The sequence below is a fragment of the Nelusetta ayraudi genome, unplaced genomic scaffold (genome assembly GCF_046127955.1).
Source record: "Nelusetta ayraudi isolate G7.1 ecotype Tasmania unplaced genomic scaffold, CSIRO-AGI_Nayr_v1 ptg000063l, whole genome shotgun sequence".
Taxonomy (NCBI): Eukaryota; Metazoa; Chordata; class Actinopteri; order Tetraodontiformes; family Monacanthidae; genus Nelusetta; species Nelusetta ayraudi.
This window is the reverse complement of record NW_027466113.1, coordinates 3,626,371-3,652,260: the sequence shown is the minus strand read 5'-3', so window position 1 is coordinate 3,652,260 and position 25,890 is coordinate 3,626,371. Positions and strand designations below refer to the sequence as shown.

Here is a 25,890-nt window from a genome sequence, read left to right as displayed (position 1 = left end):
CATCAATAGTTCATGACACTGTTTCTCAAGTTGTCAATGCTACCTTGCAGTTTAACAAATAGATTTTTTTTGAAAATGTATAAATAAATGCTTTATATTCCAATTTACAGATGACATTGTTTTTTGTTTACCAATGTTGGGGTAAATGCGCTTCATAGATTAGATGCATTAGTGTCAATTTGAGAGCGTGGAGGCAGGACCACTCAGGTTTTGCAGGGGGGAAAAAAATGGTTTATTTTTGACCATAATCAAAAACCAAACCAAGGGAGACTTAAGAGAAAAACAGACAAGGCGAGAACAAAAGAACTAGTATCAAAGAAAAAAGAACAACAGACCTGAAAGCAACTGAACAATAAGGCGGAAACAGGGACAGCACAAACCTGGAGAGAAAACAATGATCCCACAAAGACAAAGGGAGACAAGGACTGTTTACACACTGGGGCAGGTGAACACAGGTGAGAACAATCAGGGGCGCGGCTGAAAACAAGACACAGGTGACAGACGTCAAGAAATTAACACGGGAAGTAAAACTAAAGACGGCGACAACAGAATGAACAGATTTCAAAATAAAACAGCCATCATTTCATCCACTCGTCATCATTTCAGATTGTTGGAGGCTATTTGTTCCACAAAATCAACACAAATAAATCAGCCCTGTGACAGGGAATTAACTTTGCCCGAGTGTCTTGCAACCGCGTTGGGACTGTAAGTCTGTGACTTCCTGAAGTAGACAGAATAGCAGCGCGTCCGGTGAATAATATCGTCCCTCGTCTTCATCCATCAGACTGTGGTTTGTTGACAGAGTGTTGCTGCTGTCTTACACCACAGTTGCACCATCGCCGATCATTCAGATTTAACCACGGCGGAGGGTCTGTGTGTGCCAGTTGGCACGTGCCAAGTCTCCATCCGACTCCCACACCAGCGTGCGCCAACACTCACTCTGCTGCTGCTTACAAACAGGATGATGACACAAAGGAAAACACAGGAAGACGGAGATAGCAGGATAAATATTTCACCTTACACTTTTTTTTTCTCTATTGAGACGTCTCGCTGCATTACACCTGATGGCCACCTGGCGTCAGAGATAAGAAGTGAAGGAAAATAAGCTCCTTCAAATCGTGTTTTCCCAGCCCAAAGGTTTGTTTTGTGGATCCTGTAGCTCCGCAGTTGTGGATGCTGATGCTACAGAGGGTTGACAGCATGTGATAAGAGAGGAGGAGGAGGAGGAGAACAAAGAGGAGGTCGCCGCTGTGGACGCTCGATGGGCTGATTGATTCCAGTGTCCTAATCACCTCTCGGCGTCGCAGCGACACGCTGATTTTAACTCCCTGCCTCATTAAATATTCCCTCCTGGGAATCTCCTTATCAGCCAAACAGCTCTTGGAATTTATTAAGTTATTTCACTTCCTTCTTCTCCAGCCCGGTGCTCTGGAATTGACTCTGCTTCTCCCCCTGTGCTCCAATCACCTCTTTTGTTTCCTTTCCATGCGTGACCTTGAACGCACCGTGGCTGCACTCTGCTGCCTCGACACCTCCGCCATATCAATGTGAGATTTTACACAGAAACAAACAGATGCGGGATGTGATGGCAGTGGATGTGCAGTGGGAAGTTGGGAAACTCTAAATTGTCCGTAGGTGTTTATGTGAATGCGGATGGTTGTCTGTCTCTATGCGGCTCCTGCGATGATGAACCGGCCACTTGTCCAGGGTGTCACCCTGCCTTCGCCCTATGACAGCTGGGAGAGGCTCCAGCAGACCCCATGACCCTGAGTGCAGGAACAAGCGGGTATTAAAAATGGATGGATGGGAACACAAGGTTTTGCCCGCTGCCATGCAACACTTGCCGAACTAAAACTGAAGGAAGCGGTTTGCAGGCACAGACAAAGTGCCTGGATGATCATTTCTTTGTACACTTTGATGCATAATTGATTCATTCAGAGATAAAGAAATAAAAAAATACGAGACACAAACACAGTGGCAGCCTCGTCCGACCCCTTTTTTTTTCCCCTTGCTTCTCGCAGCGACTGACGGCTCCACTTTGCACAAAGATGAAAACTGTGTTTAATGACAGAGGAATATCAGAGTATTTCTTCAAGAACGGAATAAATTCCAGTGGGGAGTTGAATGTGGTTTAATCTTCAGCTGGATGAAACTGAAGAAAACGAGGATGAAGCTGATGCTGTTGTTGTTGTTGTTGTGGTTTTTGACACGGATTTGTCTCATTTCAACATAATGCTTCGATGGCTGTGTCAAAGAGTTTGAATGAGGCCCAGAGGCATGATGGGAGAATAAAGAATATTCTGTCGGGGGGGAAGCAGGGATGCAGGGAGGGAGGGAGGGAGGGAGTTTTCCGTGGCCGAGTGCCACCTCGGCTCAGTGACTCCGGATGAAGCAGAGCTCTGTGCCGCTTCAGCTCCCACTGAGGCTTCGTCTCACTGTAGGCCAGCTTGATTCTTGTTTCAGTGTGTGTGTGTGTGTGGTGTGTGTGTGTGTGTTGGTGTGTGTCTGTTTTGGGGTGTGTAGTATGTGTGCGTGTCACTCATTGACATTCTCAAGCACCGCAGCGACGCACTTCCTAGCGCAGGGGTCGGGAACCTTTTTGGCTAAGAGAGCATAAAAAAAAGTAATATTTTAAAAATGATTTTCGTGAGAGCCATGCACTATTTATTATTTTTCATTAGTAACTCTTAATACAACTAAATACAGAGATTTCGCCAAACTGGAGTCTGAAGGAAGCACTGTGGCCGTTTCCACGTCCAACCTCCGCGCCTCTGCTCTCATCTCCCTTTTCCACTGTGTCTTTGTCCGCGGTGCGTGGGGGCAACCGTCCTGGCGTCAGAGTGTTGTTTTATTGCTGTGCAGAGAATTTAAGTATGAGAGTGAATTACGAAACCAGTGCGCGCAGTGTCCAGAAATGCTGCTGCCTGCGCTAAACCTGAGCACAGTGGCACTTCTGCTCTAATTGCGTCCTTTTTATCAATTGACCCAGATTACCACATGGGCTTCAGAACTATCTGTCAAAGCTAAAAATATCTATATGTACATATATGTATATGTATATATTTATATATATATATGTGTATATATATATATATATATATATATATATATATATATATATATATATATATGTATATACATATATATATATATATATATATATATATATATATGTATATACATATATATATATATATATATATATATATATATATATATATATATATATATATATATATATATTTATATATATATATATATATATATATACATATATACATATACAGTATATATCTTCTTTGGCAAAAGGGCTTGCGCTGTATAAATCAGCTTCCTAACTTTGTGATTAAACGGTGGGAAGTTATGCTTCACCTCACAATGACTCGTGTAGGCTACTGCATTTAATCCAATAAAAATAGAGGTGTCGAACCCTCCCATTTACTGAAGCACAGGTGTGATGCGCAGCCCGGAACATTTGCGGTAAAAAAAATATTGTAGCCTATAAAATGCACAAGAATTTTTTTGGGAAGGTTATTTTTAACCCGGTGATTTTTATAATGTTTTGCTTGAAAATCAGTGAAATTATTCATTACTTGTGTTAAGAAAGGTCAGCTAAGATTTTTCTGTGAGCCAGATGCTGCCATCAAAAGAGCCACATCTGGCTCACGAGCCATGGGTTCCCGACCCCTGTCCTGGCGTGTCGTTTGTGTACCCGAAAGGGTGTGAGTTGAGTGCGGCCCGCTGTTGCCATAGCAACACAGTGTGTGTGTGTGTGTGTGTGTGTGTGTGTGTCATAATGTGCACAGTGTGAGGAAGGAGCGCCAAAAAACAAAAAAATCTGGGAACATTATGCGAGAATATGGATTATGGCTTTAATATGAACAGTGTGTGTGTGTGTGTGTGTGTGTGTGTGTGTGTGCGCGCGTGTGTGTGTGTGTGCTAGCAGATGCTCCCCGCTCTTGCAGACATGCTCCAGTGAGGCTGCCATCTGGTCAGCCGTGTGGCGCTGAAGGCGCTGGGTCCACTGTGGACGGACGGAGAGGCAGGTGGAGGCCAGGTGGGAGGGGCTGGCGGCGTCCAATCAGAAAGCGGCCCGAGGGCTTGGAACGCGCACAAGGTCGACCACGCAGCGACAACAGGACGGGGACTCCGGGAAAGGCCGGACTGTGTGCGGCAGATCCCGGCTTGTGTTGAAGCGATCTGAAGTTGTGTTGTCGGAAAGTTGTGCGACTGTGCTGGAGTGTTGCGCAGGTTCACTGAGCAGCAGAAAACCAGGAAGCTTCGGTCCTGGCCAGGTTGTTACTGGGAGTCAAGTGTTGCTTCAGACCTCTACTTTTAAATTGTCTCGCCTTTTATGGTGCGAAGTCCAATGCGAGGCTTTTCAATCCCTTAAAAGCCTCCAATACGTGCGGACGAGGCGATCAAACAGTCTGAACATTTTAATGACTCGGTTCAGACAAACTGAGAAAATTTCAACCTCTTCTGGCCTCTCTGAAATAATCCATGTTACATCATCGCAGCTATTTTCCAATTTTTGGAAATTCCCTGACCGTGTTTTTGCGGAGGGATTTTCACAGGCTAAACCCGAGTTGTCATGTTCGAGGGCGCTGTTGCCCAACGTGAAGGAACCCCCGGCTTGGAATTTTTCCTTTCTTTCGGACTAGCGTGCGTGCGTGCCTTGCAGCCGGGTGTGAAGGTCAGCCGGGATGTGTGTCGATGTGTCATGTGCAGAAAGCTCAGTGTGGATGGATTCTCTGGATCTACTGCAGGTATTTCTCAATCGATCAACGACACCTTAATGTCCAACAGAGACCACGGAAGATTCCAAGTGAATTTGGATCTTTGAGATGTTCGGCAAAACTGCAAGGGCCTACTTTTTACGCCGCGGAGGCCGACATTTGTCCAAATTGCTGCCATTTCATCTCCAGCGGGAATGTTTCTGCACAGCAAGCTGTTTTGGGTGGGGGCTTTTTGAGCAACAAGAAGAAGGAAATGACAAAGAACACGAGGAGTTTTCCAAGTTGACTCACTGAGATGAAAAGACTGGATGTGTTTATGAGTGTGTGGAGCAACATTGTCATTATTTCTCCTTGTTGTTCCTTCCAGGCCCTGGCGACTCACCGAGCGTTCCTCCTGACTGCACGCATCCCCGCCAAGGTAGGAGAAATAAGCACCTGGGATTTTTGCCCCACTAGGAAAACCTGCAATCTGCACACAAACAAGTGTGTTTGTGTGTGTGTGTTTGCTTTTATCTCTTTATTTTAGCCAGGTGAGTGTTGCCCGTGCAATTCTAGGATGTCGTGACAAATTACATGAACCTGTGATGACAGAGACAGCGTTCCAGTGCGCTAAATATGGAAAAAACAGAAACAGTCGGAATGAACACGGCGGTGATTTTCCTGAATCGGACTCACTTCCTGTGAGCTCCTGTGACTGTGGGTCAGTTTTGGTTGGATGACAAAGTTGAAGAAGGCGTGTGACTGTGATTCACACACACACACACACACACACACGTATATACAAAGTGCAATAAGGACATAAATACTCATTGGGAATCAATCAGATACATCTGCACTATATAAGTGCAGTACATTTACCATTTACCATTTGTATAACAGTTAATGTACACATACAGTCAGGAGGCTAACAGACAGCAACACTGTGACACCACATCCACTCTATGGGTACAAAAAGCAGCGCCTCCTCCATACTGAGCAGCTACCAATGCTAGCAGATATAGAGCCATATCTTGTTAGCCCTTCAGCCTTTCTCTTGGAGATACCGCTAGCTTGCGCACATGACCGAGGCTAGCAAATACAAAAATTAAAAGTCACTCCCGACACTCTCGGCTCTACCGCCGTCAATATTCCATTTCGCAGCAGACTCGGGCCGAGCAGAACGAAGTGCTGACCAGCGTTTGGCCTCTGACATGCGACAACAGCGACGGTGCTGCTCTCCCGCAGCGGATTGGCCGGGCTGAGGGAAAACAGATGTATTGAGTTGACTGGGGGTCACAAGAGGTCAGCACTTCTGATGAGCGCCCGCAGCCTCAGGATGTGTTTATCTCATCTGATGGCCATCTTTTTGTTTTTTTTTTCTTCCCCCTCCTTCATATCAGCTGCTGAGCTGCAGAGGAGATTCTCTCTCAGTGGAGGAGGAGAAGAAGAAGAATGAATCTCACTTTAAGCCTTTTATTCTCTTCAGTCTCTGCCTCTGTGTTCTTCAGCGGCGTTATGAATTCCCCTCACTGGTGATAAAACCTGGCCGTGCCTCCCCTTCGTGATGTCATGAGAAAAACTTAATGTTTTTTTCGATGGGGACCCTGAAGGCCTCGCAATTAAAGAGGCTGCAGTGGGGAGAAATCCTCAGTTAACACTTCAGCAGCTCCCAGTGGTCTGGGAGTTTCTGCCTCTCCTTTTGATAGTTCGCTCTTGCTGCAAGCCAGTCTGCCTGTGTTTCCTCCTAAACCTACACACACACACGTACATGCATAAGCACACACACACGCACACACACACACACACACACACACACACACAGCTTTGTTTTTCTGCCCTTTTTTCTCTGTCTGTCATCTTGTCTGCCCTGCATCAAACAGGATCTTTTCATGCTTTTTGTCTGTTGACGTTCAAATGTTAAGAATTATATTCAAATATAAAAATGAGTTCTTCAAATTAATTGATTTAACAGTAAATTTTGAATTAAATCTTAAAAAAACAAAAAGAAAAATAATCCTAAAAGTTAATGATTCGTATGAATAAAAATACCTGAAAATAAAGTATGAAATAAAGTAAGAAGCATCGAATGTCCTCGGTGATGAAACAAAACAAAATGAATTTCATGTGTAGGAACAGCAGAACTGTTCCAGGTGACAGACGGACGGTGAATGAATGAGTGAGCAAAGCTCTTTTTTTTCTTTCTTTTTTTTTATTTGGGGGGGTCGCTGCAGGCACCTGCCAGCATGGAGTCTCGCCATTGGCCCGTTCATACAATTTCTCCGTTCTGCACTCAGCTTCATATACTGGACGCTGTTTGACTTGGATTCATGCGGCTGATTGGCTGATATTTGAATGATTGTGTCCACCTTCATCCACTCGACATCCTTCAATGTGTTTTTTCTTTCAGCAAATCACTATTCTGGTTCAAAATAACACATTTTGTCATTTTTCAACAGAAAATTGAAACTGTTCTGACATCACACTGGCCTTGAGTGGCTGATTATATTTTCTCCTTCTGGTCTGTCTGACTAATAGAGTCTGTGATGAAGCAGGTTTCCCTCCTCCACTCCAGCTGTTGTTGTTTTTCACTTCATACAGTAGTCGTGCGTAGTACAGTAGTGGTTGTATTTCCAGCTCGCCGGCTGCTCGAGTGGTGCGGCCGTGGGCGCTGCTTAAATAAACACACACCGGCCGCAGTCAGACAGCAGACAGACAGCGCTGCACATCCTCCTGTCTCGGAGCCTCGGGAACTGGGAGCCCACCTGGAATAGTCTGGCCCCGCTTCCTGCGGCCGCCCTCGGGCTCCGCCGCCAATGCCGACGTCTCCTGTGTTTGTGCGAGTGTTGGAGGAAGAGGGGGAGGTGGAGGAGGAGGAGGAGGAGGAGGAGGAGGAGCAGCGCCAGAGCAGATTCATATTCTCAGGTCCTCCCTCCCACGCCAAAAAAAAAAAAAAAAGACGTCTTTTTCTTTCCTTTTTTGGAGCAGGAATGCAGACTGTTGCTTTCCTTTGTTCTCCAGCAACAGAAATAGAAAGTAGAGGCTGGCCAGCCCCTCTGGCATGAGTCAAACCGTCCCGGAGGCCATTTCCAATCGCAGGATGGACAGAGCAAGCAGCTCAGACCGACGTGACTGACGGGACCCAAACAGAGACACCTGACACGAACCGCACTCTGCAGCAGAAAGTGCTTCCACTTGTAATTAAGCGGTCGAGGCTAAATGCTGAAAGTGGGATGAAAGGGCCGATCCAGCGCAGCACTCTAATGAGTGCAAACCGTCTTCTAATTTACATTTGATTTATTTATGCCAGTGTGAGGGAGCGAATGATGAAATGTGTGGAAGAAACAAGTTTTCACAAAGCTTTTAATTTTACAACAAACACGTATTTCTATACATTGTTCCTCAAAGCTAGCTCGATGTTTTCATTATGAACATGATATTACACTATATAGCACTGTTCTGTCAGCCCCTATATGAACAACAGTCCAACATATTGATCATCCATCCATCAATTTTCTATCCCCTTGCATTCTGGGTCAGGGGGGTATCAAACGAGGCCGCTACAAGGAGCAGCTGGCTGACTTTCTGTTTAAGAAAACTGATGAATTTTAGCTGATTTGCAGTGGTTTGATTAACCATCGTTGTGTTTTTTGTTGTGTGTTTTTTTTCCAGGTGGAACACTCCTTTAATTATTTTGAGATCCAGGGAATCGCTTGCAACAAACCCACGCAGGTAAAGAGGCAAAAATGCTTCAATCGCCGTAGAGATTTGTTCAAGAAACGGTTCAAACTTGTGGACAAGCATTGCTGCTATTATTCTCGGCTCTAGAAGACTGGTAGAGGGTTTATATGAAACTAGACAATGACAATTAGGGCTGTGCAATTAATTGATTAAATCAAAATTGGATTAATTGGTCAAGACAATGTTAAAAAAAAAAAGGAAATTCTTAAAATAAAATGTTTTGCACTTTATTTATTTATCATTGTTCCAGATGATAGAAAAAACGTTCATTTTCAAAGTGATGTTTGGTGGAAAACAGTTAAGATTGTCACCTTATCAACAGGGGGATTCATTGTTGTTTGGTTCTTAAGTTTTCACTTTATTCCCAAATAAGGGAACTTTATCAATGTTTATGAAGAACCTTATTCTATTGACTTTTGTAGTTTTACCCTCCCCCCCCAAAAAAAAAAATCAAAATCGGAAATCAAGTTTTCATAGAAAAAAAAATTAGGATTTTATTTTTGTCCAAAATCGTCCAGCACCTACCAGCAATATAATCAGTGGGACGGACGAGACACCAGAAGCAGATCAGGGACCAGTAAAGAGAGATGTGTTTCTTCCAGTTGGCCCGGTCTGTCACTGTCATCCAGCTGAACCTACCTCAGATATGATGATCCACTGAATTAAACCTGTCCTGCGCTCATCTCTCTATCCTCCGCTCATCTCATCTGTCGGCCCTGACGGATGGTCCAGCTGCACGTCTAATAGGCATTAGCTGAGATTATGCTAATTCTGGCCTACAGACGAGATCTTGAACGCCTCGCGTCGGCGTGGCTATTTACATAATTGCGCTGAGCCGCTCTTGGTGGGTGCCATTTAAAGAAAAAAAAAAAAAGTTAATTTATTCCTAATGCAAAGACTGTGGCTGGGTGGGTCGACAGTGCAGAAATATTGAGAGAATACGCAGACGTGCAAAACGGAACGGAGACTAAAGCGTCCTTTCTCTTCCGTGACTAAGTTCTTCTTCTGCAGCAGCAGGTCAGCGTCAGTCTCGCACTAACTGTCGTCAACCCTTGCAGCTGTCCATCGAGTACGAGCGGGGCTCCTTCTCGCTGAAGCTGCTGTCCACGGACGAGGTCAACGAGGTGGTGGCTCACATCGGAAACTGCCTGCTCAGGATATGTCCTAGTCTGCCGCCCAGGTAAACACTCCTCACAGCAGTCGAGGGCTTTGAAGACCTCGGACAGACAGACAGACAGACCTGCTGATGGACGTCGGGGAAGCGGCAGCTTTCTCGTGGAAAACCCCCTCACCCTTGCCTCCATATTGAAGTTCTCCCATGGTCGAAGCGCCACCCAAACGTTAACTCAAACAAAGTGGAGCCCCTGCGTGCTAAGAGCAGAGACTCCCATGAAGTGACGTCAGCCCAGTTTCCACTGCAGGGAGAATGTGTACAGCCTCCTGGTTGGAGTGCCTGGGTTCTTTCAGAGCTCTGAGCAGGAGCGTGATGTAGTAGCGCACCTCGTCCTGCAGGGATGTCACGGTCTTGAAGATACAAAGGGCCTTCGGGTTATATTATTCAGCCTCCATTTAAGGGCAAGGATCCAGGGTACGAGGAGTTTCAGGGTGTCACCCAGAACAAGAAGGATGTCACGGCCAAGTTGAAAACGGCGAGGAAGAACTCTATGTTAGCTTTAGCATTGTTAGCTAATGAGAGTACAAAACAGCAGAATACTGGAATCATTTATTTAAAAACACAGGTCAATATGGCAAGCTTGTTGACAGGTTTGATGACAAAAACATCCAAAGGGGCTGATAAACAGTGCAACGGGCATCTTTTTTTTCTTTTCTTTTTCTCCACTCCCTCTTTCAAGGGAATTTTCCAATGACGTACACTACCAGTCAGAAGCTTCGACACACCCTATGAATTCAATCTTTATTCCCTTCATTCTCATGACTATTGACATTGCAGTTTCGCATACGGAAGGCATCAAAACTACGTATGAACGCACAGGGAAATATGTTGGAAACAATACAAGTGTAAAATAACTCAAACACGTTTTATATTTAAATTGATGCCTTCGATATCTATCTGCAGTGTGGAAAGTTGAAAAGGTCAAAAAGCAAAAGCACGAGAGCATGTGTGTCCAAACTTTTGACTGGTAGTGTATTCGAACCACGTGCAGTTCTAAATCAATTACAGTAGTTTTAATGAATTGGTGATTGGTTTCATAATGTAGCTGCACGTGAGTAATTATTTTAATCTTATAATATTACACATACCCTGACAGCCTCTAAAGGGTTGCACTTGCTGCTCTCTCATGTATACAGAACTCTTGTCGAGAACAGGAAGCTGGGCTGGAAATGCAGAAGCTGGCGTCCGATGCGAAGGCTTTAAACTGTGATGGTGTTTCCTCTTCTTTAGAAGTCTCTGAGGCCATACATTCTGATTGATTCAGTCTTTGGTTTCTGAGCAGCAAAGTGATGAAGAAGCTGAGCCTGGAGCCTGCGGACAGGTTGTCATCCCTGCAGGCGCTGTGGGAGAACAACAAGCCTGCTGATCCTGGACCCTGCGGTAGGAGACCCTGCACGCCAGCTTCCATCCATTTCAGCTGCTTAGCTTTTTGCTTGCTTTAGATTTCTTTGCGTGTGTGTTGCCATAAACCCTATTTGCTGTTGGTTCCCTCTGTGCTCAGGTGGCTTTTCCCAGATGTACAGGTGTGTGTGCGACTGGCTCGGGCTGCCCTACAAAGAAGAGGTGCAGTGGGTGGGTGTTATTTTTACACTATTTACTTTTTACACGGTGTCTTTGTAAATGGCGTGCTTCTTTTGGATAAAAAATAAATTATTGAAAAAAAAAAAAAGTTGCATTATTATAGTGTTATGACAGATTGTTTCGATGCTTTTGCCGCTTCTTCCTTTGCTGTGAATGTTGCATTTGCAGTTTGCAGAAGCACGTGACAAATAAAGTTCTTGAATCTTGAATCTTACTGACGTTCTTCGTCGACGTTGCCGAGCATTTACACGTTCCTGCCTCGCCTCGCCTCGCTGAGCCCAGCTGCTTCTCCTTGACGTTTATTATCCCTCTGAACGACATTTGCACGCAGCGTCAACACATTTATCTCCTTTGTTTGCTCTCCAGGACGTGGACACCATCTATTTGACGCAAGACACCAGAGAACTCAACCTGCAGGACTTTAGCCATCTTGAGAACAGGTGATTGGTCAAGTAACAGATTCAATACAAACATAAAGATGCTAATAAAAAGTGTTATAAAGAGGTGAGGATGGTGAGAAACGAGGGGTACTGGAGGGGTGATTTATTTTGCCGTGTGCAGAAATGTGCTGAGGTGGTGGTCGCTAAAGCAAGGTGCTGCTCCTGAAGATGATTTAATGCTGCAGCTGTTCTATCTTCCATCTCTGTCTGCTTCTCCTCCGCAGGGACCTGGTGGCAATAATAGCAGTTCTGGAGTTCAACCAGTGGTTCACCAAACTCTCCACCAAGGACTACAAACTGGTCAGTTCATCTCTTGCCTGACTCCGGAATCTTTCAATTTCTGACCAGGCAGTCGTACTGATAGGCTGACCAACCACAGCAGGAAGTCTGCACACTTATAATGGCCACTTTATTAGATGCTCCATACAAGCAAATTGAAGCAGTGGCCGCTGCGTGTATTTTGGGTGCACAGTCTCTGGAGATTTGTCAGCAGTGTAGTTTTCTGTGATCGCAACAAGGCAGCCTCCAATGTCATGGCGCCTTCAAAGGCGGCTTGAGAAAAAAGAAAACATGTCACATGGTAAAAGGGAATTTATTCAAGCATGTATTTCCACAAAGCAGATGGGAGCTGACCCTGAAGGTCTTTGGCCAGTGGTGTTGACTTTTTCAGATAGAAGAAAGAAGAAAGTGATGGAAGAAAAACAATGCAAAGTATGCCGCTTTGTCATTAAGAAGCATATATGTACATACAGTATATATTAGGGCTGTCAAATGATGATTTTTTTTTTTTAAATTGCGATTAATTGCAGAATCTTCATAGTAAACTGTGATTAATCGCGGTTTGAATTGCATGTGTAAAATTCTGTTATTTTGCATTTTGCCAGAGGTGGTAACTCAAACTTCTTTTTTTCTGGTCTTTTTGGGGGTTATTTGTTATTTGTTGACAAATAAACTGCAAAGCATCTTAATGACAAAGTGGTATATTTTACATTGTTTTCTCCCTTTGCTATCTTCTAACATTATATTAAACTAGATCCGGGTTTGTTTTATTTTTTATCTTTAATTCCAGCCTTTGTCGGTGGATTTTAGTGTGTTCACAGCCTGGTGTGTTAGTGTGCGTCGGCTGTCTTCTCCTGCAGCAGGCAGCAGGACGGCAGCCTCGGTGGGACCTCGGCCTCCTCCTGTCAGTCCCCGGCTCTGTCTGTCTGCCAAACGCAGCACCTCCAGTGACGGCGTGATGTCACACTGCAGCAGATTTGATGCGGCAGCGCCTCCTTGCTGCTCTCTGTTTGTCCTTTTGAATTTTATTCTTATTATTTATTTTCAGGTTGCATGTAAATTTGCCGCAGCTGCGGCCGGTGGAGATTCAGTCAGTCTTACCAGTATTTGTTAAACCAAAACGCTAAAGTTTGGAGAGGTCAGAGGTCAGAGGTGGGCGGGATCTCTGACTCCGCCCATCAATTTTTTTTTTTCAGCGTCTTGGGTCAAATTTAGCTTAAATTTATACACAGCAGCCTTTTGATTACGTCTTCCTTGCGTTGTTTTTATTTTTTTTACACTCTTAAAGCAGCCTGTCCTGAACACCCCCCCCCCCCGTTCTGTTGACTGAGGATGAGCCCAGTGTTCTCTGTGATAAGACTCATAATCCTGTGGAGACAAAGGGTCTCAGTGTCTCCCTCCCTGCCGCTCCGTCACCACACGCAGCTTCGCCGCCGTCCAAACAATTATCTCACGCCGCCGTCACGCACCATTCTCTCCCTCTCTCCCTCTCTCTCTCTCTCTCCCTCCCTCCCTCCCTCTCTCCCTCTCTCTCTCCCTCCCTCCCTCCCTCTCTCCCTCTCTCTCTCTCTCCCTCCCTCCCTCCCTCCCTCCCCCCCTCCTGTCCGTGTGTGAATATTTCCAACTCTCACACAGACGTGTATTTCTTCTGGCCCCACGTGTCCCAAGCGTGTCCTTTGTGTTCAGCGGAGTGGCTGCTCCAAAGCTTTTTGTGTTCCATCACCACCGTTTAAGATCCAATCTCTTGTTTTTTTCATCCCCGACTCTCACTGGAGCAGCTTTGCATAATCAGTTATCAAAAAAACAACAACACAAGGCTGTGCAGTTTTCCCTGTGTTTGCAGCGTCCTGCTAAAAGTGGTATTATTACAAGGACCTTAACGTTTATTAATGTTAATAAGCATCTTACAGGGTACTTATTACCTATTAACTACTGCTTATTACAAGGTCTGTAATATAAAGTTACCAAATATTTTTCTACTTTAAGGCCAAAAAAGCTCTTAGAAGCAATTTTGCAAAGCGATTAACGAAAAGGTGAGACGTGTATTAAGGATGATTTGATGCAGATGAGTTTCGGGAGATGGAGATGAATTGAAGTCCTAAAAGCAGAACAAACCTTCCAGTCACTGATTCAGCAACGAGAGAACCAATGCAGCTGCTGAGGTTATCGACAAGTTCAACAGAGGGGCATCAGGCTTCAGCCGGATCAGTCAGTGCAAAGTTACACAGATTAACGTCCATTAAAAAAAAAAAGAAAAGTGACTGCGGGTCATTAGAGGAAGAGAAGCAGAGCGAACGACTGAGAGGAAGATTTGAAGCGTCACTCGAACAGATCAGGAATCTCTCAGAACGCCCTGGGGTGGATAATCAAATACACACACACATGCACATACACGCACACACACATACACTCTGCCAGGGATTATGCTGCTCATCCTCAGTTCCATCAGGGCCGTTTGTGTTGGGAGGCTGAGCTGAAACACAGGAGGGAAGGAGGAGGAGGAGGAAGAGGCGGCAGCGATAAGACCACCAGTGCTCTAATTAAACTGAGTGTGCGCACCTGTGTGCACCTGTGTGTCACCCCCAACATCAGAGCACGACACTGATGCACTGCTGACGGCGACAGCCTCTCTAATCTGCCCCCCACGACTGTTTTTAATCCTCCAAGGCTCCTCTGGTGGCTCCGCCTCCTCTCTCATATCTTCCCCCTCCTTCCACTGACTCATCCCTCCAACCTTTTCCAAGTTTGTTGCAATTTTTCTTTTTTTTTTTTTTCCCTCCGTGTGGGAAGGAGGCCAAGGAAAATGTTTTGGGGAGAGGAGGGAAGCGGCTGAATGATGCCTCTCATTTCCGGAGGAGCAGCTGGTTGTTGTTGTTGGTGCACTTGCACACAGGTCACGTGTTGAATCTGTGGCGGATCCATCCGCTCGCCTTGTATCACCGTCTCGTCCTGCTGGAGCCTGGCCCAGCTGTGCGGGGGTGAATCACTGGGAGTCTTTCAGAGGCGAGCGGCCGTTCACATTTCACCTGTGGCCGCTTTAGAGAGGACAGCTGGACTGATGTCCTTGTGTTTAGTTGCTAGCATACGGTGGCCGACAGGGGCCAAAAAGAGTATTGTAGTGCCAACGGGGAAAAAACGCGCTGCAAGACACAAAAACATTAACGTAATCGTCAAACGCGCTGCAAAACACAACGGAGGCAAACCAAGGAAATATGCAAACGAAAAAAAAACGCAGCATAAGCGCTGCAGTCACTACAACGGAAGTGCTCCAAACCTGCAGGGGGCGCTCTTAGCGGAACAGCTCGATGGAGAGACACACAGGTAGACCGAGGACGGCCGACTAGAAAGTAGAAACTGGCGTGAAATATACTCAAACAAAAGTCACATTACCTCTACCTGTGTGTCTCTCCATTGAGCTGTTCTGATAAGAGCGCCCCCTGCAGGTTTCGAGCACTTCCGTTGTTGTGACTGGTTCATGCATGTTTTTTTTTTGTTTTTTTTTCGTTTGCATGTGTTTTCTCAGTTTGCATCTGTTGTGTTTTGCATCGCTTCTCTGTTTGCAGCGCATTTGATGATGAAGTCTATGTTTTTATGTCTTGCTGCGCTGTTTTGTTTTTTTTCCGTTTGCACCACGATCTTCTTTTTGTACCTTGTTTAGACCTGTGTTTGTGTTTGTGTTTGTGAAGTTGCACTCCAACTGACGTGCATTAGGCAATTGTATTGTGTTTGGCCCTTGTCGCCCACCATACTAACGCGATACTAAGAACTTCTGCAAAATGCTTCTGAGCAGAGTTTGCTGCAATGGATGTGCAAAATTTTGACTTTAAAATCACAATCTTAAAAGAGAAAAAATAAATAAAATCTTTAAAAAAAAAATTTAAAAAAAAAGACTATTTACTTCACTTGTACATATGTGGGGGAAAACATGTGGATGCAGGGGTTAATAGTGCAGCCACAACCACTACCCACCACCCCCCCCCCAGCCCTGGAGATAACACTGTGGGACAATGTCGGCAGTGTGTTCACCGCTCGGCCTGAAAGAAACACAACGCCAGTGACCAGGAGCAGAGCGAGCGACCCAGTAACAGTTGTTTCCATGATATGGAATGTTTGTGTCTTGATTCACTGTAGGTAATTAGTGGTGGGCGTGTGTGTGTGTGTGTGTGTGTGATTGTTGAACCATGACACAGCACACAGGGAAGTGGGTCAGTGAACATGTAGGTAGCAGACGGATGACTGAGTGCTGAATTTTTCATTTCTGCTGAACGCCAGCGGTCTTCTCGCTCCTCTTCCTCGCTTGGTCTCCTGTGGTGTCCCGACCACAGCGGCGAGACAACGTTTCCCTCTCTTCCCTCAACTTCGCCGTCCCCTGGTTCTCTTGTTTTTCACGCATAAACTGTTTTTGAGGCGAAGACGAGGGAAGCTGCTTCTTTTTTTGACCACATTCTGCTGCTTTAATTAGCGTGAATGAGCAGCTTTCTGTGGGGAGGTATGCAGCGTGTGTGTGTGTGTGTGTGTGTGTGTGTGTGTGTGTGTGTGTGTGTGTGTGTGTGTGTGTGTGTGTGTGTGTGTGTGTGTGTGTCCCAGAAGTACTTTTCTGTGTTCTCTCTCTGACCTTCAATGATTCAATCCAGGCTTTACTGTAGTTTTAAAGAGGCCCCAGGCCTTGAGGATGCTTCAGTTAATTAGATTTTTTTTTTTTTATTCTTTAAAGATTAAAATAGTATGATAAGACTTGCTGTGGCCACTGGGGGAGTCAAGAGTCCAATGATAAATTTACAATTTTTCCCTCCATTTTGCTGAAGTTTTCTGGGTTTTAAATGGGTTTTCTTTTTTTCCTACCTTAAACTTGTGTTTCTTTCTGTGTGTGTGTGTGTGTGTTGTGCTCAGTCTGCAGATGTGTGTGAACAGATCCTCCGGGTGGTGTCTCGATCCAGTCGGCTAGAGGAGTTGGTTCTGGACAACGCCGGACTGAAAACGTGAGCGCTTTGAAACTCACGTTGCCGAGTTGAATCGATGACGTTTCCTCCCGAGCCGTTTGTGTTTTTGCACCTCGGATCAATCAGAGATGTTTTGGCTCGCGGGTTCCTTTGGACACGTGAACACAACAACAATCGCGGTCTGATGAACAGAGTAAAACAGCATGAGAGATTTTATCGTCTCAAAAGGCCTGGAGCCGTTTGCTGTGAAAAAATGCAAGCAGTCCAGTAACTTTGATAATGTTTTCAATATTCTCTGCCTGGCAACAGACGCCAAAAGCTTTTGTATTATTATTATTCATGATTCATTAAAACGAGCTGTTTTCTGTATCTGCTGCCCAACATCTGGGAAAGATGGTCGTCAGCCCCTGATGTTGACCAGCCAGTTGTTTTGTGCGGTTGCCATGACGCTGGTCCCAGAATGCAACGCGTAACCACTGCACAAATAGAAAATCTGCCAGAATGTGACCTTTTGACCTGCAAAAAACGGAACACGAAATGACCCGAGCAAAATGTGCAGCCTGAGTACGAAGGAATCATTTGTTTGTGAAAACAGCCTGAACGACAACGTAACTAAAGAATCTTTTCCAAAGTGTTTTTTCCTGAATTAGCACCGCGCTGACGGGCGACGTTCCCGCAGATCCAAAACTGATCCAAACTGTTTACAGCTCGGCTAAACGCATTCGATTCCAGTTGCCTCGCAGGCTGGAAGGAACTGATCCGCTAACGTCGATGATGCGGCTCGAAAGGTTTTAAGATAAAAATGTTTCACGAATGTTAACAACGCGCAGTAAGCACAGCTTCGCTCCCTCCTGCAGGGATTTTGCACAGAAGCTGGCCGCCGCCCTGAACCACAACTCCAGCTCAGGACTCACCACCATCAACCTGGCCAACAACCCGCTGGAGGACAGAGGTGCAGTACCTGCTCTGACCTGCTGGGGGTGTCCCCCCGGGGTGCAGCCTCGATCAAACGCTCCTTTCAGTCGATTAGCTGGGCAGAAAAAAAAATCAGCTTGTGTTCTGTTGCCGTCTGGCCGGCGGTGTGAAAGTGTGGGGTCACTTTTTAAAAAGGACGTTGAGTGCAAGCGCTTTAATATTTCAGAGCACTCCCAGTCGATCCAGGACGCATTAATTAAAGATACGCTCACATGTAAACATACATCAGATTTCCAGCAGGGGCCCGCTGATCTCCGGGTCAAAGATATGCAGAATGGAGAATTATTCTGTTGTTTCTATTGTTTCTCAGCGGCTGTCTGCGTCAGTTTGTCCTGAAATCTTTCAAGAACGAACTCGAGTACAAAGTTGTCCTGAATTTCCTGTCCTGATGTCTGATGTGCAAAGAAACCAACTGTGTCTGCTCTGCTTGCAGGAATCTCCTCTCTGGGTGCTCACTTTGCCAAAACTCGTCTTGGGCTCAAGCATTTAAACCTCTCCAAAACCTCATTGTCACCCAAAGGTGTGTTGATGTGTTGTTGTTTTGTTTTTTTTAAGATTTTACAACGGGACCCCAAATTGTCGGCTTTCTTAAACCAACAGTAATTATCCCGGGCCAAAGATTCCATTTCTGTGCTTTATGGAGTCTTTATGTTTTCCTGTTGGTGAAGTTGGACTCGCCACTCGCCCTCAGTCAGCAGGCCTGCTGTGACTGACTGGTCGTATAATGACTTTTAATGACAGGGCTCCCAAAAGCCTCTCCAGTTGGGGGAAAGTGGCAGCGGCTTTGCGAGTGATTCCTCTCATAATGTCTGAATTACACGCAGCCGCCGCCGCCGCTGGCTGCACTCACTTTGCAGGTTAAATTAGTGAAAGCTTCAGCGTCGGGTGCCGCCTTCAGGGAGCGTCCGCACTCTACGTTTGCAGGCGATCAATGAACAGAGCTTGTGTTTCACAGTGAAAGGTCAAGAGTGAAGCGAGGCCCGAGGAATCACAGGAGTTAAGGGGCTTGTTTTAAACAGTGAAGCTTGTAATCTGCAAAATAATCATTCAATCAGCAAAGGTTGGAATTAGCTTTATTATTTGTTTTTATTTCTGTTTTCATGCTGCTTTCATCTGTCAATCTGAAACCTTTAGATCTCTTGGCAGTCTTTACTCACCTCACTCGCAGCATCTAAATATCAAACAGGCCCAGTCAGATGAAACACACTGTCGTTGTTTAATACCCGCTTGTTGCTTTCATACCTGTTTGCTCCTTTTACGGTACGAGAGTTGCCAGCTGTCGGCGTAGCGTGAGGAGGGATTCTCACTTTGGCCGCATTGTGAATTCTGATCCCGTCCTCCCCGTCAGCTCATTTCCTCCACCACTTCCTTCAATATGCTGTCCAAACATCACGTGGAGATTTGAGCCCTGGGATAGTGCTGACACTGCAGTGTGTGTGTGTGTGTGTGTGTGTGTGTGTGTGTGTGTGTGTGTGTGTGTGTGTGTGTGTGTGTGTGTGTGTGTGTAGGGGTGAACAGCCTTTGCCAGTCACTGAGTGCCAACCCGTCCATCCCCAGCAGCCTGGTCCATCTGGACCTCTCAGGGAACGTCCTCCGAGGAGACGACATGCAGGTACAAAAACACACAACGCGTTTTTTCTCTGATCCGTTTAAACAATAAAAAGAAAAAAAAAACGCCATCAGTGCCACTCGTGTGATTAAAACGGGGACAGGTCGATGCCGTCGGTGGTGGTCTTGTGTTTTTTTAGTGTGGTGCTGTAAATCAGCGGGCTCTCTGTCAGGGAGCGTTTGATTTGTTGGAAGTGACGGTCCGTCACGGTGACAAAGTGTTATTAGGTTGATGTGGGTTGGGTCGGCTTTGGTTTTTTGCAAAATGCTTTTATTCCTGTTCAAATTAGACGTTACACAGTCTGTACAGAGTGCTAGCAGCTGCTGTACATAGATAGATAGATAGACATATAGAGATAGATAGATAGATAGAGAGATAGATTGATAGATTGATAGATAGACATGTAGAGATAGATAGATAATTTTAGCAGGAACCTACTACTGAACGTTTCTAATTTCTTCTTCTTCTTCTTCTTCTTCTTCTTCTTCTTCTTCTTCTTCTTCTTCTTCTCCTTCTCCTTCTCCTTCTCTTTCTCTTTCTCCTTCTCCTTCTCCTCCTCCCCCTCATCCTCCTGTGTTTTCATCCCACTCAGCATTTCTACCACTTCCTGAGTCAACCCAACCACCTGGAAACCCTCGACCTCTCCAACACCGACTGCTCTCTGGACCAGGTGAGTGCGAAGCCTCGCTAGCAGTCTGACGTCGCTCGTCCAGACGCGGAGGTGACGCAGCAGCCAGTTCTGAGTCTGAATGTTCAGCGCTGCCGCTCCCTCTGCCGTTCAGCTGTACGTGGGTCTGACTGTATTGATGTGGTTTCGGGTCAGGCCACATTATTGATTAGCCTGAGTTGTAGCCAGCTGTCGGGCTCACAGATGAACATATTGATCAGATGGTAAAAAAAAAATCAGGCAGAAACGCGCCTCACGTGCATCACAAACACACAACATGCATAATACAGAGACAAAAAACTGATGAATTGAGCCAAACAGCTCAGGTGTGTGTGTGTGTGTGTGTGTGTGTTTGTGTGCGTGTGTGTGGATATTTTTTATTTTGCTTCAACTTGTTTTCCAGGTTTGCTCGGCCCTGCTGAGAGGTTCAGTCCAGCACCTCTCTGTTCTGAACGTGTCCAAGAGCGTCTTCCCCCACAGGTGAGGACACACCTGAGTTTCAGCAGCCAACAGGAAATGGAGGACAACTATGTCTGTGCTCTGCGGGACACGTTCTGTCTCGAGGCCGCAGGAGATGAGAATGAGACTCTCATTTATCGCTGCCATAAGCTGGAGTTGCATCTGTTCCTGTTTTTAAACCTCCTCCTTCTGATCTCCTGGCTTTGCACATCTAAAAATAAATTAAATCTGATTTTTATGTTGGATAGATAGAATAACAGCCTTTCAGTAGCTTTCTCTCAGCTTCACACGCGATTTCTGCTGCTGTGTGACACCTGCTGGACATTCGGTGATATTACAAGTTAAAACATGCGCGTCATGTGAGTTGAGGTTTGTCAAGGACCTGCGGGGTTATTAGAGGTTGAGGATGAGTTGCGGTCATGACTAATGCCTGGATCTTTCAGTGGCGCCCTGTTATTGAATTCACCTTTTGGAAAAAAGAAAAAGAAAAGAAAAACATTTCTTGAAGGCCACGTGTGTGAGATTGAGCTCCTCCGGGATGGTCCGAAATCATTTTCATGTTAATTGAGCTGAACAGCTGCGATGTCACTGTGAAATCATGTAGAAATACGATGGTGTGATGTTACTGCCCCCTCAACAAATGATCTGCTTCTTACGTCTATTGATTCTAATTATGAGCAAATGAAAGTCCAACAAATACAAAAAATATTTATAAATATGAAAACACATTTTACTTCATTCCATGTGAAAGCAATTGGTCCCTCTCAGTGTTTCACATTGAGCCTTTAAACTGAATGAAAAACAACCTCAAAGTGGGTCACTGTCTTTTTGGGTTCGGCAAAAGTAATAAAAGCTTAATGTTGATCTCAACATTATCTGAAGTCCTGCATTATTGAGTCTGTGTTCTTGAAGTCGCTGACATCCTTCTCCTCCTCCTCCTCCTCCTTGGGTCTCTCCTGCAGGAAAGGCAAGGAGGTTCCTCCTTCGTTCAAGCACTTCTTCAGCAGCGCCGCCTCTCTGAGCTCCATCAACGTGTCTGGAACCAAGCTGCCTCCAGAGGCCCTCAAGTGAGACGGCGCTTCACTCGCATTCACCCGAACTGTCACTGCGGACACACCTCACAGTTTCTCTTGTTGTTATGAGCACTGGTTCTTGGCGTACAAATGCATCTGCTGGGAGCCTTGGTATTCCAGCGCCAAAGCGCTGCCAGCATTGCTCTCCATCTGATCATTTTTCACGGTACAATTAAATCGAAATTAATCATCGTAAAGTAAAGTGGCGTCTCGTCTTGCTCCATCAGGGCTCTGCTGCTTGGCCTGGCCTGCAACATCAATCTGAAAGAGGTCTCGCTGGACCTCAGCTGCTGCGAGGTAAGAATTTTCTCCAGTGTTCGCAGTTTCCATCAGAACTGGAGGTTTGTTTGTGGTGGGGAGTTGGCCAATGGCTACACACAAGTGACCACAATTAGATAATTACATTTCAACTACACCTCCATACATCCGTGTTGTGTATTTCCTTTTATTCCTTTTGTAACTGATACCGAATGAATAGGCTCTCCCGATTGGATATATTACAGAATGGTACTTGTATTGATTTTTCTTTCTTGTTAACCTTATTATATTAGCATCTAGTCTTTAAACGCAGGCAAACAGCGAAGCTCACCAGGTCTGTTGTGCGGGAAATGAACCCGATGCGATCGATGCGTCTGCCTACATGCTACATGCATGGCAAGGACAAAACAAAACCAAAAACACCATTAACAGGCATCGAAGTTGGTGTACGTGATTTAATTTCACCACTAGATGTCCTCGTTTTGCAATGAACGAAAAGCAAAACAAACCGGCCACTAGGGTTACGGAAGGGCATAGCTGCCACTACAGGGGGAAAAAACAGGGCTCAGTTATAACGTGAAACTATCACGTTAACGTGAAAATGATCACGTAAAAACATAGAGCTATCACGATATTTTGTGATAACTTTCACGTAAAAACATCAAACCATCACGTTATTTCGTTACGATTTGTAACCTCATACTGAGCCCTGTTCTGTTTTTTTCTGTAGGGTGGCAGCAATGCGCTTCTGTAGGCGTAACCACTTTGAGAAACAAATAAATAAACATATGGGACAAACTGGTGTGTGCAAACCAATCGTGGCGACAGGAAGTCAATGAAATGACTTCCTGTTAAAGATCAGCAGCCCACCCCACCCCACCCCCCAAAATCCTGCAGCGCCTCTCCGGGCTGCAGCTACGGCTCAGTCCGCAGCGCAACACTGCCGATGTAGAGTTGCAGGACACTTTAAACAAGCACTCTCTCTGTTTTTAGTGGTGGCTGGCCCGTGTGTGAGTGCCCTTCAGGCTTTGGGTTTTTTAATAGCGTGGTGCTGATGCTTGTCTGGATCCATCAGCTTTTTTGGGATCCACTCCAAACCCGTCTGACGCTGCTAAGAGGCCGTGTAATGGAAGACTTGGCAGAGCAGGTGGCGCTTGGGTGGCTACTGCCAGTCGCTCTTAGAGTTTCCATCTCTCATTGTTTCACAGACACACACACACACACACACACAGCCGCCTGGCCTTCATCTCCTGCCCTGCGTCAGGAAGGAAAAGAGAGTTTTCCGCTAACAGATTTCTAAAGATAACACTTGAATACAGAACGAGGCAGGAAATCCAACAGAAACCCTCCCAAACTGGAGCCTCGTCCTCTTTGAAGTCTTAATGAACCGTTTGGCTGCTCCACAGTGCCGGAGCATTGGGCCCACGGCATGCAAAACACAGCCTGCCAGTGTGTGTGTGTTTCTTTCTCTCTCTCTCTCTCTCTCTCGCTCTCTCTCTCTCTCCCCGTCTCTCTCTCTTACACACACACACACAGGCGCGTGCATGTAACCTCCCCCAGTGCACGTGCAGATTTTGAATGGCTGAATTTGTTATTAGGCATCTGCGTGCGTGTCTTGTCGCTGCTTAATTGCTGGTGTGGCTCTGACATGCTGCTGTTCTCTCCTCCCTCGCTGCCTCTGTTAGCTCGGCCATTGTGTAAGTACTAATGTGTCCCTCCCCCGCCATCCCCATCCTCTTCATAATTAACATCTCTTGGTGTGTCTGTTTGGGAAGATATCGTAACGTTTAGCTGCTACTCCTTTCATTCCTCCATTTGTCCATCAACATTTTCCCGTAAAAAAAAAACAAAAGAGACAATCTAGAATCTTCTGGCAGCCGCTAATCCTCGCTAATCATTCCGTCTCTGCCGTCGTTTTAAAACCGAACTTTTCTCACGACCTTTTCATTCTGCGCATTTCCATTCTGCCGTGCAGAAAGTCAAGTCCCTGCTTTTGTTCCACAGCAGCAGACAGTGTAGCATCCCCTTCTATGAATGCAAAAATCGCTTGTGGCAGAAGATGAATGCCAAGTTGTGCGTCTCCTGTGTGTCGTCACTGAGCAGAACTTACACAGCAGTGTGTTCTTAAAACGAGTCCTCGTGTCTTTCCAGTTGCGCTCAGGAGGCTCGCAGATCCTTGAAGGCTGCATCGCCGAGATTCCAAACATCTCCAGCTTGGACGTCTCTGACAACGGTGGGACGGCGGCTCTGTTCATGAACTTTAATGAAGGCCCAGTATGCAGTGTTTTAGAATAGAATAGAATACAATACAATGCCTTTATTAATCCCACAGTGTGTAAATTTGCTTAATTACAGAAGAAGCTTTATTGTCGTTGTACAGAGTCCAATGAAATTTCGCTTGGCAGCATCTCTTGGATAGCAGCATGTTACATTCACAGTCAGATCATTTAAAACGGCAACAAAAAGTGCCAATTGAATTAAGTGTTTACATGAACTAGTTCTATAAATAGATATGAAATAGTACAGTATATAAATAGAATGCACAAATAGGTTACAGCAACTGTATGGTGCAAAAAAGATGGACATTTATATTAATCAACAAAAAATAAGGCAATAAAAATAAAAAATATTTGTAGGGTACAAAAGGAAAAAAGATATTTACAGAATATGGACAGTTCTAATTCTAATGACTGACATATAAATAAGTCTTTATTGCACCTTTGTGAAAAATGTAAAGCGGTTAAGGATGCATTGTATTGTGTGCAGTTGTTTAAGTGACGTAGTGGCATGATATTGAATTTTGAAATGTCATCAATTAGTAAACATTTATATTTATTGATTTCACCCTGAAGTCACAGCTGTTATCAGCAGATCCAGCAAACATGAGTCAAGGTTACCCAGTGTGCAGTTTGCTTTCTCACCACCAAATGGCTCTGACTCCTACACACTGGGCCTTTCATTTATTTTTTTAAGGAATTCACGTCCGTGCTGCTACTTGTAGAATCTGACCCTTCCTGCTCGCTGCTGTCTTTTCCCCTCAGGCCTGGACTCTGACCTGTCCACCCTGCTGGTGTGGCTGTCCAAGAACCGATCCATCAGACACCTTTGTCTGGGCAAGAACTTCAACAACATCAAGTCAAAGTAAGTCTGCCGGTGGACGAGCCCGTGGATCCCTGGATTTGGTGCTGCAGCGGTTTGGTTCCTGACTCTCTCCTGTTTCGCTTTCCTCTGTGTGCTCGTCTCCTGCGCCTGCTCCTGCCTCTGCCGCCCTCAGGAACCTGGCTCCGGTGCTGGACAGCCTGGTCCATCTGCTCCAGGACGAAGAGTCGGTGAGTCAACCCCCCGTATTTCCGCCATCTGCTCTGCCGCTGACCTCTGACCTCACGTGGTATGCAACGAACAGGAAGTGTGTCAAATTCCACCTGCATCAGTGATGTAATTGCACTGGTTACTGAGTCAGTCCAATGTGGACATTATCTCCAGAGAAAATTGAAAGAAAATAATAACAACCTGCAGGAATTACTGGGTTAAAAAAAAAAAAAAAATTAAAATAATTTCCTGCATTTTCCCTCTGTCGAGGCAAAAAAAACACTGTTGTGTGTGCGCGCTTGTTTCAATGTGAGTCTCCTCCAGTAGCCTGAGCCACCTCATCCATCATCTCATCTGTTGTTCCGTCATGGGAGCCGCAACACAACATGTGCGTGTCTGTCAGCCCTCCTTGTCTCCACGGTGCAGCAGCTGCACTAGATTGATGGTCCCATTGAGCTCCTGTGTTATCTGGAAGTGCGTTGTGTTGTCAGACTGATAAGGTCGGAACACGTTGAGTCGGGGCTTCACGTCAGGCCTTCCATCAATGTGTCTGACTGGATGCACTGCAGGAACCTCTTGTAGTGGGAATGAAATTCGCTTTTTTTCCCCCCTTGATCTCAAATTGTAAACACATTTTCTTCCTTTTTTTTCCCCACCATCCATCCCGCTC

The 25,890-nt window shown here is 45.5% G+C and overlaps 1 protein-coding gene across 2 annotated transcripts in view; it reads left to right on the top strand.

Moving 5' to 3' along the window:
- The window catches only part of LOC142898358 (F-actin-uncapping protein LRRC16A-like), a 53,220-nt gene that overhangs the window by 15,077 nt on the left and 12,253 nt on the right, over positions 1-25,890 (top strand). Inside the window, exons 3-21 of one of the 2 annotated variants that reach the window (XM_076041286.1) lie at positions 5,107-5,157; positions 8,388-8,447; positions 9,515-9,636; positions 10,913-11,010; positions 11,132-11,202; positions 11,578-11,651; positions 11,876-11,951; positions 16,821-16,909; positions 17,728-17,822; positions 18,279-18,365; positions 19,354-19,457; positions 20,047-20,124; positions 20,525-20,601; positions 21,543-21,647; positions 21,881-21,950; positions 23,597-23,608; positions 24,063-24,144; positions 24,953-25,052; positions 25,186-25,240. In XM_076041286.1, coding sequence (XP_075897401.1) covers positions 5,107-5,157; positions 8,388-8,447; positions 9,515-9,636; positions 10,913-11,010; positions 11,132-11,202; positions 11,578-11,651; positions 11,876-11,951; positions 16,821-16,909; positions 17,728-17,822; positions 18,279-18,365; positions 19,354-19,457; positions 20,047-20,124; positions 20,525-20,601; positions 21,543-21,647; positions 21,881-21,950; positions 23,597-23,608; positions 24,063-24,144; positions 24,953-25,052; positions 25,186-25,240 — 1,506 coding nt within the window. The remainder of the gene's footprint in view (positions 1-5,106; positions 5,158-8,387; positions 8,448-9,514; positions 9,637-10,912; positions 11,011-11,131; positions 11,203-11,577; positions 11,652-11,875; positions 11,952-16,820; positions 16,910-17,727; positions 17,823-18,278; positions 18,366-19,353; positions 19,458-20,046; positions 20,125-20,524; positions 20,602-21,542; positions 21,648-21,880; positions 21,951-23,596; positions 23,609-24,062; positions 24,145-24,952; positions 25,053-25,185; positions 25,241-25,890) is intronic. The other variant, XM_076041287.1, reaches the window with a different exon arrangement.